Source organism: Neovison vison, chromosome 8 (assembly GCF_020171115.1).
Source record: "Neovison vison isolate M4711 chromosome 8, ASM_NN_V1, whole genome shotgun sequence".
NCBI classification, from domain to species: Eukaryota; Metazoa; Chordata; class Mammalia; order Carnivora; family Mustelidae; genus Neogale; species Neogale vison.
Window position 1 is genome coordinate 118,254,979 of NC_058098.1, and position 12,978 is coordinate 118,267,956.

At 40.7% G+C, this 12,978-nt stretch overlaps 1 protein-coding gene and 1 non-coding gene across 8 annotated transcripts in view; one reads left to right on the plus strand and one right to left on the minus strand.

Moving 5' to 3' along the window:
• Window positions 1–967: 967 nt before the first annotated feature.
• The window catches only part of EIF2AK2 (eukaryotic translation initiation factor 2 alpha kinase 2), a 30,409-nt gene continuing 18,398 nt past the window's right edge, over window positions 968–12,978 (minus strand). For 6 of the 7 annotated variants that reach the window (XM_044261793.1, XM_044261786.1, XM_044261787.1 and 3 more), the window contains 6 exons: window positions 12,438–12,557; window positions 10,676–10,856; window positions 6,970–7,098; window positions 2,989–3,090; window positions 1,955–2,008; window positions 968–1,878 (listed from right to left, as the gene is read on the minus strand). In XM_044261793.1, coding sequence (XP_044117728.1) covers window positions 1,768–1,878; window positions 1,955–2,008; window positions 2,989–3,090; window positions 6,970–7,098; window positions 10,676–10,856; window positions 12,438–12,557 — 697 coding nt within the window. In that variant the 3' untranslated portion in view covers window positions 968–1,767. The remainder of the gene's footprint in view (window positions 1,879–1,954; window positions 2,009–2,988; window positions 3,091–6,969; window positions 7,099–10,675; window positions 10,857–12,437; window positions 12,558–12,978) is intronic. The other variant, XM_044261792.1, reaches the window with a different exon arrangement.
• TRNAK-CUU lies at window positions 7,921–7,993 on the plus strand. The gene has a single exon. It is a non-coding gene; the product is annotated as a tRNA-Lys (tRNA).

The following is a 12,978-nucleotide window of genomic DNA, read 5'->3' on the forward strand; positions in this document are numbered from 1 at the left end:
GGCTCAGTGGGTTAAAGCCTCTGCCTTCGGCTCAGGTCATGATCTCAGGCTCCTGGGATCGAGCCCCGCATCGAGCCCCGCATTGGGCTCTCTGCTCAGCTGGGAGTTTGCTTCTCCCCACTCTCTCTCTCTGCCTGTCTCTCTGCCTACTTGTGATCTCTGTCTGTCAAATAAATAAAATCTTTAAAAAAAAAACTGTAGGGGCGCCTGGGTGGCTCAGTGGGTTAAAGCCTCTGCCCTCGGCTCAGGTCATGATCCCAGGGTCCTGGGATCGAGCCCCATATCGGGCTCTCTGCTTGGCAGGGAGCCTGCTTCCTCCCCCCTCTCTCTCCGCCTACCTTTCTGCCTACTTGTGATCTCTGTCTGTCGAATAAATAAATAAAATCTTTAAAAAACAAACAAACAAAAAAAAAACTGTAAAATTATACAACAATTTTAGAATGGTAGTTGGTTGCTCTAAAATTTAAATCAGCTTTCAGGTTCTTCCAGAATGCCACCCAAATTATCTTCTCCTATTCCCTCCAGCAATCCAGGGAAATAAATGAGTATATCCAGTGTTCCTCAGGTGTATCTCTTCCAGAACTCAAGCCATGCCTCTTGCCCAGACTACTGCCCATACAGTTCCTCTCTACTCAGTTAAACCCCTCCCCTACTTGAAGTCTCACTGGAATGCCAGGCCTAAGCCCTGCACCATGATACGTTAGTAGAAAGAGGTCTCACATGAACCCCTCCACATTGACTACTTTCTGTGCTTACCTCCTGCCTTCCAGCGCAGCTGTATATTTATATCTGTGTTCTAAAAGATACAAAATGTATTTAAGATTTAAAAAAAAAAAAAAGAATAACTAGGCAGTAAGCAGTAGTAAACTCAACAGTCAGTTTAAGAAAAAATGGTGAATTGTTACCTTTGCAGTTCACCCCCCCGGGTCACACCACTTCCGTCCCTCCTCAGAGGATCACTATGGGATTTAATATTTCTTATTCCTTTATTTCCCTTTATTGTTGGATCGCACTTGTTTGCATTTCTAAACAAAATTATTTCATTTAGCCTTCTCTGGAACTTTATGTGAAGAGAACCATTCTGTCTATATTTCTGTAACCAGCTGTTTGTTTAACATTATGTTCCTATGAGATAAATCATGATACTATATTTAGCTTATCATTCATTCATTTTCACTGCTATATAGTATTACAATGTGTGAAAAAATACAATTTATTTATCCATTCTTCTTGTGATGGACATTTTTTTTGTTCTTTTGGCTGTTACAAACAGACTTTCTATGAACATTCTTGTAGGCATGCACATGGGAATGGAATTGATGGCTTTGAGGGTATATAAACCTTCAGTCTAACCAGATTTGACCAAACTGTTTTTCCAAAATCAAAAAACCACTTATCTTTTTATGGATATCATATTTCTTTAATAAGCTGGTTAGCTAAGACAGGGAAAGATCTTCTTATATTTTTTGGCCCAGAAAGAATGAACACTTAACATTTATTAATTGATTGATTCACTAATAGATAGAAAAAATTTGAGAGATTCCCTATGTTTATAATTAGGAGATAAACCAGGAAAATAAGGCAAATGTATAAATGCTTTTGAAGTTAAAAAAAATTCAAATCTTCCTAAAATGTAGTGAAAAATTAAGGGAAAAATTAAAATAGAAGGTAAATACCATCAGTAGTCCCTAGAAGATTTTAGACAGTTACAGAAAAATTGAATATCCAAAGTAGGATACTTTTTTTAGAAGGGCTCTAATACGTGTTTCATTCCTTTTTCACTGCAACATTTTTCCACTCCTTCAAAGTCTCCAGTATTTCAGAAGCATTAGGTCGCTTTGTGGGATCATGTGACAGTAATTTCTGCAGAAGAAATTTCTGTAATGATAATGAGTCAATACTAAGAAATAGAACATTGAAATAAATAAAATTATGATTATTTTCAAGTGCTTACTTCTCTTGCATCAAACACATCTGGGAACTTGTCATCCCTTAGTGCTTTAAAAATCTGAAAATAAAACATATAAAATCGTTAGGAAATTCTTTACTTGGGAGGAAAACCAAAGTTGCTTCTTAGCCAAGAAGCATGCAGGACTTCCCTTCCCCACCTTGCTCCATCCTTAACAACATGATATGTTGAAATGTTAAGGACATCATGTGCATTATCTCCCTTCATCCTTTTTGGAATCCTATGTGATAGGTGTTTCATTACCCAGTTGTACAGAGAAGGCTGTTGGCTCCAGCCAAGTTCCCTTTATTAAGCCTCAGACCAAGCTATTCAGTTGCCTAGTGCCTTTAGGAGCAACCCATTGCCTCCATAAGAAAGACCATCATCTTGCCTTTGTCCAGCCCCAACATGTCTTTCCAGTGCCACCAACCATCACTTCCTTGTCACTTAGATACTCCAATAAAAATGCCACTGCTCTCTATCCCCACATTCTGCACATTGCTGTCTGAAGGCTGGAATTGCCTTCTTTCTATTTTGGGTCATTAGAAGTGAACCATTCCTTCAAAGCCCAGATTAAATACCTCCATGAAACCGAAATCCCTATAGATAGCAAGATCTCTGTCCTAGCCATCTCCACAAAACTTCATGTCTTCTCCCAAAACATGTATAGCATTCTCTTATTTTCCTTTCTAGAATATAAGCTCCTTTAGAGCAAGGTTCATCCATTTTTATAACCCTGTAGCACTTAGCACAATGTCTTATACAAACCAGGCAATCAATAAAAGTTTACTGACTGACTCATGTAAGAAACAGCTGTCATTTTATGAGGTGTACACACCTCTGGAAGAAGACCAAAGGTTTCAGTCTTAAACGAAAAGCTTTGGTTGCCCAAACATGGAAAAGATAAAATCTGTATTTCTTTTTCAGTCAACACAAATATATTCAAGCCAATCCTCAAATGAGGGTTAATTACTGTAGAGCACTTCAGAGATGACTGCAAATCATTTTTGGTGCTTAATTCCTTTTGTGAGATTATTTACCTGTATCATTTCTGAAAGAGTAGGACATATATAAAGAAGTTCTGCCAGAATTAGCCCCATAGCAAAGATATCCACTTCTTTTCCGTATTCTGGTGAAGAAATCTAAAGAGACCAAGATATGTTTACACTCATTACTCGTGCAATGTAAAGATCCATGTTTTCTGGAGCCAAGAAAGTTATTTGACCACGATATCTTATATCATGTAACAAGACATTGTTTGTTAGCAACACCCAACTACCCTGGTTCAATGCTGTGACTTAAGAGCTGCATCAACCATGTAAATTAACTGTCAAGGGTAGAATAATGTCAACCCTTTTAAAAGGGGATAACAAAAGTTTCAATCTCAGAGTTTGACTATGGTGTTAAATAAGATGCACCATAAATAAATAAATAAGCAAGCAAATAAATAAATAAGATGCAGCAGGTAAAATAGTTAAAACAGTTCTCACTAAGCGCCTTGCATGCAAATGCTCATAGAGATGTATTTCTAATATTCTAACTGGAAGCAATGTGAATGTCCATCCATGGGAGAATGGATAAACACATCATGGTCTATCAGGGCAATGGAATAGTACTTAGGAATAACCTGTTGGCATCAGCAACGACTAGAAGTTCTCCAATTGACATTACTTCGAGTGAAATAATCAAATACAAACAGATACATAAAGTGTGATTCCATTCATATGAAGCTCAAGACAGGGAAAACTAATCTGTGGTGACAGATATCAGAGCACTGATCTCCTCTGGGAAGGAGGGATGGACTGGAAAGGGCCCTGAGGGAATTCTCCCAGGTGAGGACAGTGTTCTACATTTTCATAAGCTTATGTGTTTCAAAGGAATGTGCCTTTGTCAAAAATGTACATTTAAGATATATATTTTATGGTATACAAATCATCCCCTAACAAAATTATTTTCAATTTAAAAACCACTAAGAAAATGAAAAGCACAGGGAGTCTGGGTAGCTCAGTCAGTTGACCGACTGCCTTCAGCTCAGGTCATGATCCTGGAGTACCAGGATTGAGTCCCAGGTCAGAGTCTGTGCTCAGTGGGGAGTCTGCTTCTCCCTCTGACCCTCCCCCCACCTTGCGCTCTCTCTCTCTCTCAAATAAATAAATAAAATCTTTAAAAAAAAAAAAAGAAAAGCACAATGATGAATGAATTTTTAAAAAATATATTTAGAACTGCAACATAGGATGCAGGAGATATTTTTAAAAGTGGGAGTTAAGGGCGCCTGGGTGGCTCAGTGGGTTAAGCCGCTGCCTTCGGCTCAGGTCATGATCGCAGAGTCCTGGGATCGAGTCCCGCGTCGGGCTCTCTGCTCTGCAGGGAGCCTGCTTCCTCCTCTCCCTTTCTCTGCCTGCCTCTCTGTCTGCTTGTGATCTCTGTCTGTCAAATAAATAAATAAAATCTTTAAAAATATATATTTAAAAAAAAAAGTGGGAGTTAAAGGGGAGCCATCAGCCACCTGTTATCTTTCATTTTTACATTCCACAAAAAAAGTATATCTCTGTGCCACATGGTCCCCAAAAAGAACAGGTGAATGTCCTCTTCAATCTAGACTCTCAAACATCAAAAAGATGAAAAATAGATAATAAAGTATCAACTGAAACATATAAGCTCCTAGAGTAATGAAATGTACATAGAAGACAAACATTCACAATCAATAGCTGTACAACCACGTTTGTAACAGCAATTTTCACTAGAGCCGAAAGGTGGAGCAACCCAAGTATCCACTGATGGATAAAGAGACAAACAAGATGTGATCTATCCGTATAATTTGTTGTACGGATATTGTTGAGCTTTAAAAAGGAAGGGAATTCTGACATATGTTACAGCATAGGTAATATTGATAATATTATGCTGCATGGAAAAAGCTAGTCACAGAAGGCCAAATACTGCATGATTCTACTTACACAAGGTATCTAGAGCAGACATATTCATAGAAACAGACAGCAGGATGGTGGTTGCCAGCGCTGGGGGAGAGGGGAATGTGGAACTATTTGAGAGGTTCAGAGTTTCAGCTTTGCAAGATGAAAAGAATTCTGGAGAGGGATGGTAGAAGTGATTGCACTAAAATGTAAATATACTTGATGCCACTCAACTGTGCACTTAAAAATGGAGAACACGGTAAATTTTACGTTATATGTACTTTACCAAAATTAAAAATAAATATGTCTTAGAATCAATAGCCTTGTTAATACCCAATTAGATACAAGGAGGCCCATTTTCATAGCAAAACACTATACATATTGAGGGAAATGCTTTAAAAATATAAGTGGTCTTGGTGAAGAAAAAAAATATTTTGAAACTTCATTGAAGAATATAAAAATGGCCTTCAGGGAGGTCTATCTTTGCTCCCAGCTGGGCAGTGAGAGGATGACACCTGCCATCTCCTCCCCTTGGGCTGGGCCATGCAATCTGCACAGGGCCATGATGGTTAGTAATGTACGCCACTCCTGGGCAGAGCCTGCCCAAACACCACGAGATCCTGCCATGGCCCCCTGCTACGAGGAGAGCAGTGATACGGATAGGATGCTTCCTTCAGTCTGGGCTCTGGAATGATGGAGACACATGGGGCCAAACCATAGCCGGACTGCAGCCAACACATTACGGGGGCGAGAAATAAATCTTTGATATTCTGTATGCCTCTATGGGACTGGGAGTCACCGGTTACCATAGGATTGCCCGGAAAGGCTGGACTGGAGAGAGGACTTGAACAAGGGGAAGGAGACTGCCGATTTCACAGTCTTGGCCAATTCTGAAATGCACTTGAAATGTCATTCTATTCAGGGGCACCTGGGTGGCTCAGTCATTAAGCAGCTGCCTTTGGCTCAGGTCATGATCCCAGGGTCCTGGGATGGAGCCCTGCATCGGACTCCCTGCTCAGCAGGAAGCCTGCTTCTCCCTCTCCGACTTCCCCTGCTTGTGTTCCCTCTCTCGCTGTGTCTCTCTCTGTCAAATAAATACATAAAATCTTTAAAAAGAAAAAAATAAATGTTATTCAACTCAATAATTTTACTTGAAGGAACCTATCACAGATGATGATGGAAATACTTGTTTGTAGAGTCAAAGATAAAGGGGAAAATATGTAAAAACTTGCTAACAGCCTAACTAAATACCCATCAAAAAGGAAAGTCAGGGCGCCTGGGTGGCTCAGTGGGTTAAGCCGCTGCCTTCGGCTCAGGTCATGATCTCAGGGTCCTGGGATCGAGGCCCGCATCGGGCTCTCTGCTCAGCAGGGAGCCTGCTTCCTCCTCTCTCTCTGCCTGCCTCTCTGCCTGCTTGTGATCTCTCTCTGTCAAATAAATAAATAAAATCTTTAAAAAAAAAAAAAAAAAAAAGAATCCCTTGTTAAAAAAAAAAAAAAAAAGGAAAGTCAAATTAATGATGGTACAGATCAGCATACAATGTAGTTAGTAAAATGAATGTGCAGATCCACCTATGCTGAGGTGGAAAGATTAGGATACACTGTTGAGTGAAAAAAATTAAGTCACAAAACAACATTACAGTAACTTGTAAAAGCATGTCCTTATATCTTTATGCAAAAAGTCTCTAGGGACACCTAGATGGCTCAGTGGGTTAAGCCTCTGCCTTCGGCTCAGGTCCTGGGATCAACCCCCGAAACAGGCTCTCTGCTCACCAGGGAGCCTGCTTCTCCGTCTCTCTCTGTGTGCCTCTCTGCCTACTTGTGATCTCTCTCTCTCTTTCTCTGTCAAATAAATACATAAAATCTTTGGGAAAAAAGTCTCTATATACATACATATTTGTGTTTATATATGTTTACAATTCACAGAAAATTATCTGAAAGGATAAACAAGACTCTATGAGAAGAGCAGGAGTAGAAGGGAAGGTTAAAGAGAATTTCCCATTTTTATTCTACATGGTTCTGTGCTGTTTTAATTTTACAAGAGGCACCTATTATCTCTAGAATTAAAAATTCAAAGGAAGTGAAAAATACATACAAAGGAAAGGGATCTCACCTGCTCTGGGCTCATGTATCGAAGAGTTCCTTTATTACTTGTCCGATTTGTATAATCTTTCAAGGATGTCACAAGTCCAAAGTCTCCAATCTTTAGGTGCTTTGTATTTACTAAAAATATGTTACTTGGCTACAGAAAAAAAAAACAGTATTTAATTTATAAGTACCAATTCAACAGACTGTTGTCACATCTCCAAATCATATTTAACAACGACTATTTTTATATTTCTTTATGAGGCATTTACCCTTACATGGGTAGCCCAAAACAGGTTACTTAATACCAATGGTATTTAAAGTACCAGCTGAGGACATAAGGATTTCTCTGTCACCTGAGAAGGCTTTGAGCCTAACTGCCTTCCAATATCCGAAGAGATGCTTAGTGGAAGGTAGATTCTACTCTGCACAGTACTAGAGCATAGAAACAACGACAAGGCTTGCTTATGATATCCTAATATACTAACAGTGTGGTCCAAAAAATGGGAATTTGAGAGTCTCCATCTCAGGGAGTGGGGCTGGACATCGACTTGGTAGAAATATTGCAAATATGAGTCCAGGAATCTGTTGTAGATTGAAGCAGAAGCCCTTCAGATCTCTAAGTTTGAGATTCTCAGAATGAGTCTCTTCTCGATAAAGCTGTTAAGATATTCTATGCCGAATTTCTCTTGGGGACTTCCTTGATGTCAATTTCTCCAGGCCTCTGACAACTTCTTGACAAACATACCCCTTCTGTCCTTGAGGGCAGGCCACATTAACTGAAAGCTGATAACTAGCACTTAAGTATTTTTGTCTATGTACGTAATATTCTAAGCAGACTGAAAGAAATGGGAGGGGACAGAATGGGGACTGTTCATTCTATTCCACAATTCTGTAGCTGGTACTGACCAACATTCTAAAGACCATGAAAACAAGAATGTTGTTGATAAGGAGATTTATATTTTGCTATTCCTGGGGTGCCTGGCTGGCTCAGTTGGTAGAGCATGAGACTCTTGATCTCAGGGTGGTGAGTTCGAGCCCCATGTTGGGTGTAGACATTGCTTAAAAATATAATATTTAAAAATATATATTTTGTCATTCTTGAAAAGGCAACTGTGAATAAAGTGTTGGGCTTTACGTGCACATGCAGAATCTGGAAGGTAATACTCACGAGAGGGCCTAGCAGAAGAGCTGACAGGGAAGAGACCATAAAGCCAGGAAGACTGACAGAGGAGCTTCCAAGAAGCCCTCATACAAAGACTCAGGCAGAAATTAGCAGTCCGATTAGCACCATTAACAATGAGGCTGGAATCCAGGGCCAGTCATAAAGATGGAAGGCTGCAGATACGTGTGGGGTGGGTGCAGAGAGAAAACCTTCCAATGCGGTATTCAAGTTACCATGCAGGAATGTTTTGGGTTTGCAAGTGCAACTGCTGTTCCCACAGAAGTCTAAACCCTGAGGTTGTATTTACGATGCTTTTAAATCCAGAAGCTGGATGCAACTAATAAAAATAGCAGATCGCTTGTTATAGTTCATTAAAAAGAAAAAATAAAAACAATAAAGTCACATTTTGTCTAATCAGTTATGGTAACGATAAGGCAAAAAAAAAAAAAGTGTAAACTTTATACAGGAAGTTCGGGGGAAAAGGGCTGAATCCACAGGCGGAGGCTGACCAAAGAGCCTGGGCCTGCAGAGGGAAGGAACCCCCAGAAGGTTTTACTCTAGAAACCTCTATGTCCCTCACCAGGATGTTCAACTAGTTCCCCCCACCTCCATTTTGCTGTAATATGTTTTATCGTTGAGGTATAACTGACATATAAGTTTCGAAGTATGATGTAATGATTTGATGGTCTAATGTTTCAGATTCTGACAGAAGGTGGTAAATGCTGGTAGACTTTATGCAATAGAGACTTCCTAGGGTGAAGACCATCCTCTGGCAAAAACCACCCACAGCTGGTGTCGTGTGAAGCATCAGAGAGAAAGGTGCCTGCCTTCGTCGGCCTCTTCTCTCAGATGGGATAAAGTAGCAAATGTAGCAGCAAAGCTAGAAAAGTTAGGGGAGGTCAGAAGGCTGAGGAGTAGTAAAGTCTGACCTTCGAGCAATTGCAGATATGGAGCAAACACTGTCTGCAAACAGACCCAAGGAAAGATCACCCGGTGACCAGGGCACAGGCAACACGGGAGATGGAGATGCTAGGGAAAGGAAGAGCCAGGCAGCACCTGTCAGTTTCATGGATTCATCCAGAAGCAGGCCTGGGAGTTAATACCCAAACATCTGCATTTATTTGCAGATTACTTTATAATTAATTTGCCTAATTTTTTAATTTAACTATATATACGATTTATCCCAAGGTGGAGATATAGCCATTCTACATGTATTCTTTTGAACATAGTTCTTCTAACATTCCAACTTTAAAATGCACCTTTAAGATATTGTTAAAGGAAGATGGAACCAGGGGTACCTGGTGGCTCAGTCGGTTAAGCATTTGCCTTCGGCTCAGGTCATGATCCTGAGGTCTTGGGAGGGAGCCCCAAGTCAGTCTCCCCAGTTGGTTGGGAGTCTGCTCTCCCTCTCTCAGCTCACGGTTTCTCTCTTGTGCTCTCCCTCTCTCTCTAATATAAATAAATAAAATCTTCAAAAAAAGAAAGAAAGAAAGCAAAAAAGATGGAACCAGGTGGATTCCAACACAAAGGCCTCAAGCCTCCAGCTCCTGGGGGCAGACCAAAGACACACTTTTATGGGCCAATTATTCCCATCTAAGCCCAACAACTCTATACCCAGGAGCTTCTTTTTCTCAAGAAACTTTTTGCTTCATTCCTCATTCCTGGCTTATCGACGAGCAGGGTAAGCAGACAGCCAAGATCCATAGAGACAAGGTGCTTCTGCAGAATCCAGAGAGATCAAGAAGGGCTATGTAATGAAATTGAGACCAAAGAAGACAAGCAGAAGAATGGGCCAAGCACAAAGAACAAAGCCTCAGTGCTAGGATTCTGCATGGCTAGTTTGTAATGGGAGGAGGCGGGTTACAGGGAAGAGAGATTGGGGGACACCATGTAAAGCTCTCCTGTTCCTTCTTTCATTTTGACGAGAAAGGGTAAAATGGAAAAACAGCTCATCTAGACCCATGAAAGAAGCGAGGAAGTCCACAGAAAACAAAAATACAAAGGTATGCTATGTGTTCCAAGTTTTGGATTACTAGTTTTCCAATCACAGGGTAGAAATGTCTAACCAAATCCCAAGAAAATTCTAGACTCTGGATCCAGTATCTGGGACTGCCCTCAAGAGTAATGACTTAAGAAATTAGGAGAACCACCTTCCCAAAGCCAGTCATGGGAGTCCCTTCTGCTTCCCAAACAAGCCTGAGTAGCGGTAGAGGCAGGGAAAGAGCGGCCCACTGGTGTGCTAGCCACAGTAACCATCTGCACACGGATGTTCAGCTTCCGAAAGCTACTGATGCTTGCACCCTGAGTATGACGAGCGGCCAGATAGCAGCAGAAGTGAATGAGCTCCTGCCTATAGGGCTCATTCTGACTGTCTCGATAAATTCATTTGTCCTGGAGGTCTTCTGTGTGCTGCTATGGAATGGTATTTGGGGCAAGTTCTAGATCCATTCTAACTTTAAAGGATTTAAGGATTTTTCAGGACTGCCTATCAATTCTAAAACTAGAGAAGGTAAATTTAAAAATGACTATATCATATTTATCAAATCTGAACAGTACATTTTCCATTTACCTTAAGGTCTCTGTGAATTAGCTCTTTGCTGTGTATATACTCTACACCTTCTGCTATTTGTTCATATAATTCCAGAGACAAAGGTTTGTCTGTTGTCTTGCCTCTTCTTTCGTCAATCCATGTCTCCAATGTCCCCTTGTCACAGAATTCCATTTGGATGAGAAGGCATTTAATCTTTAGTCTGGATATAAAATTCACAGTACGTTACAAGTAGCAATAAAAATAAATTCATAAAAAATAACCTTTCTTTTTAAAATTGTACTTTCTCTCCTTAAGAATCCCCAAATATGTCTCAAAACAGAAATCTAAATATAACAAACTTGATCAAAATATAATAAGTCATCTTTTCATTTAAATCGTAAGTTCCCAAATGTCCAGAGCTTTATTTGTGAACTATAAAGTATGAGTCTGACCATTCTTTAATGGTGAAGGATCCTGGATCACCTTTGCTAATAGGAATAAGAACATAAACGCGATGGAATTAAAGAAAACCGAAGTTTACCACTACATAAAAGATTTCTGGAACATTTTAATTTACCATCAACCTACTGAGTTCTGTTTTGTGGAAGGCCTAGAACAGGCACCTAGAGATGAAAAAATGAATTAGACGCCATCCTTGCCGTCATGCGGGTTACGGTTTAGTGAGAGAAATACATGCAAAACAAACTGAAAACAGCGTAAGGAAATGTTCTCAAAGAGTAGCGCCAATAAATTCCTATGACATACCCATGAGGACTTAGTCTGCTAACCATGCTTTTATGTTGCTTTCTCAACTAGCTTGGCCTCAATATTAACTTATATTCTTTGAACTTATGTTGGCTAGAAAATAGGAAGAGAAAGCCAGGAATTTGCTAAAAGCTGAAGAAGTCCTGTCTGTATGCTGATGGTCCATAACTCCTGAAACTAATGATAAAGCTCTCAATTACCTCTTCACTATGAGGTGGGGCTGAGGCTGGAGTCGGGACTCAATAAATGAACAGGACCTCAATGTCCTCGGGATTTCTGTGAGGATAGTCCTCAAGAAACACTGGCTGGCTTTCAGAGGGACATGCCAGGTTTTTAGAACCTTCCAGTCCTTTGTCAAGGGCTTGAGACAAAACACAAGTGATACCCAGCGGAGTACCCCCATCACAGCTCATAGTCTTACAATTATTTTCACTGCCCACCATTCCACCATATGTGGTGTGACGGTACTCAACAGAGACTCCTTGGGGCACCTAGCTGGCTTAGTCGGGAGGGCATGTGACTCCTGATCTCAGGATTGTGAGTTCAACCCCCTCCTTGGGCATGGAGTCTACTTAAAATTAAAAAAAAAAAAATTAAATTTTAAAAAGAGAGAGACTCCCCACCCACTTGACTGCACTCCACCCACGAGGGGCCTCTGAGAAGGACAGGAAAGTGCTAGAAGCTGAGGACACGCTTCTAGCTGTAGCATCTACAACACACTGAAAGCTTCTTCACAAAGCTGTGTTTACAGCCTGGCTTGAGGTTGGGGCACGTGAGCAAGCCTACACATTGAGGTTCTGAAAATAGCTGAGGACAGTTTAAAAAAAAAAAAAATTTAAGCAAGTCGGGAGCAAGGAATAGGAGCCACGAAAAGATTGCTCGTTATTTCCTTATCTGGTGAATAGAGACATAACAGCATCCAAAACAGAATTTGTGATTGTGATATTACTAATTAATGGCCTTAACTGGTGGCCCACAGTTCGTAAATAACAGTTTCCTCCATCCTATTAGAACTACCAGAATTCTTTGTAGTTACCTTGGAGGATTTATGCTGTCCTCAGGATGGTAATCTTCCCCAGCCCAGCAACTACAGTACTGAACAATATTTGGGTGATGAAGCTCTGCCAAAGCTTTTACTTCACGCTCTACCTTATTCCTTTAAAGAAACAGGGAAGAAAAAAGTGTCATTATACATCCCTGTAAAAACTACAAGTCCAGTAACAGAAGACAGCTACGTGTGCTTCCTTATTCAATGGTCGCCCTGGTTCCCACACCCTGAGTGTTTAAAATGGAAGCCAGGAGGGCCACCTGGGTGGCTCAGTGGGTTGGGCCTCTGCCTTCAGCTCAGGTAGTGATCCCAGGGTCCTGTGATCGAGGGCGATCGAGGGCGAGAGATGGGGCTCTCTGCTCAGCGGGGAACCTGCTTCCCCTCCTCTCTCTTTCCGCCTGCGTCTCTGCCTATTTGTAATCTCTGTCAAATAAATAAATAAAATCTTTAAAAAAAAATAAAAATAAATGGAAGCTAGGAGCCCGCCAAAGGAAAGACTGAACACACAGAAAATACACAGCTGTTCTCA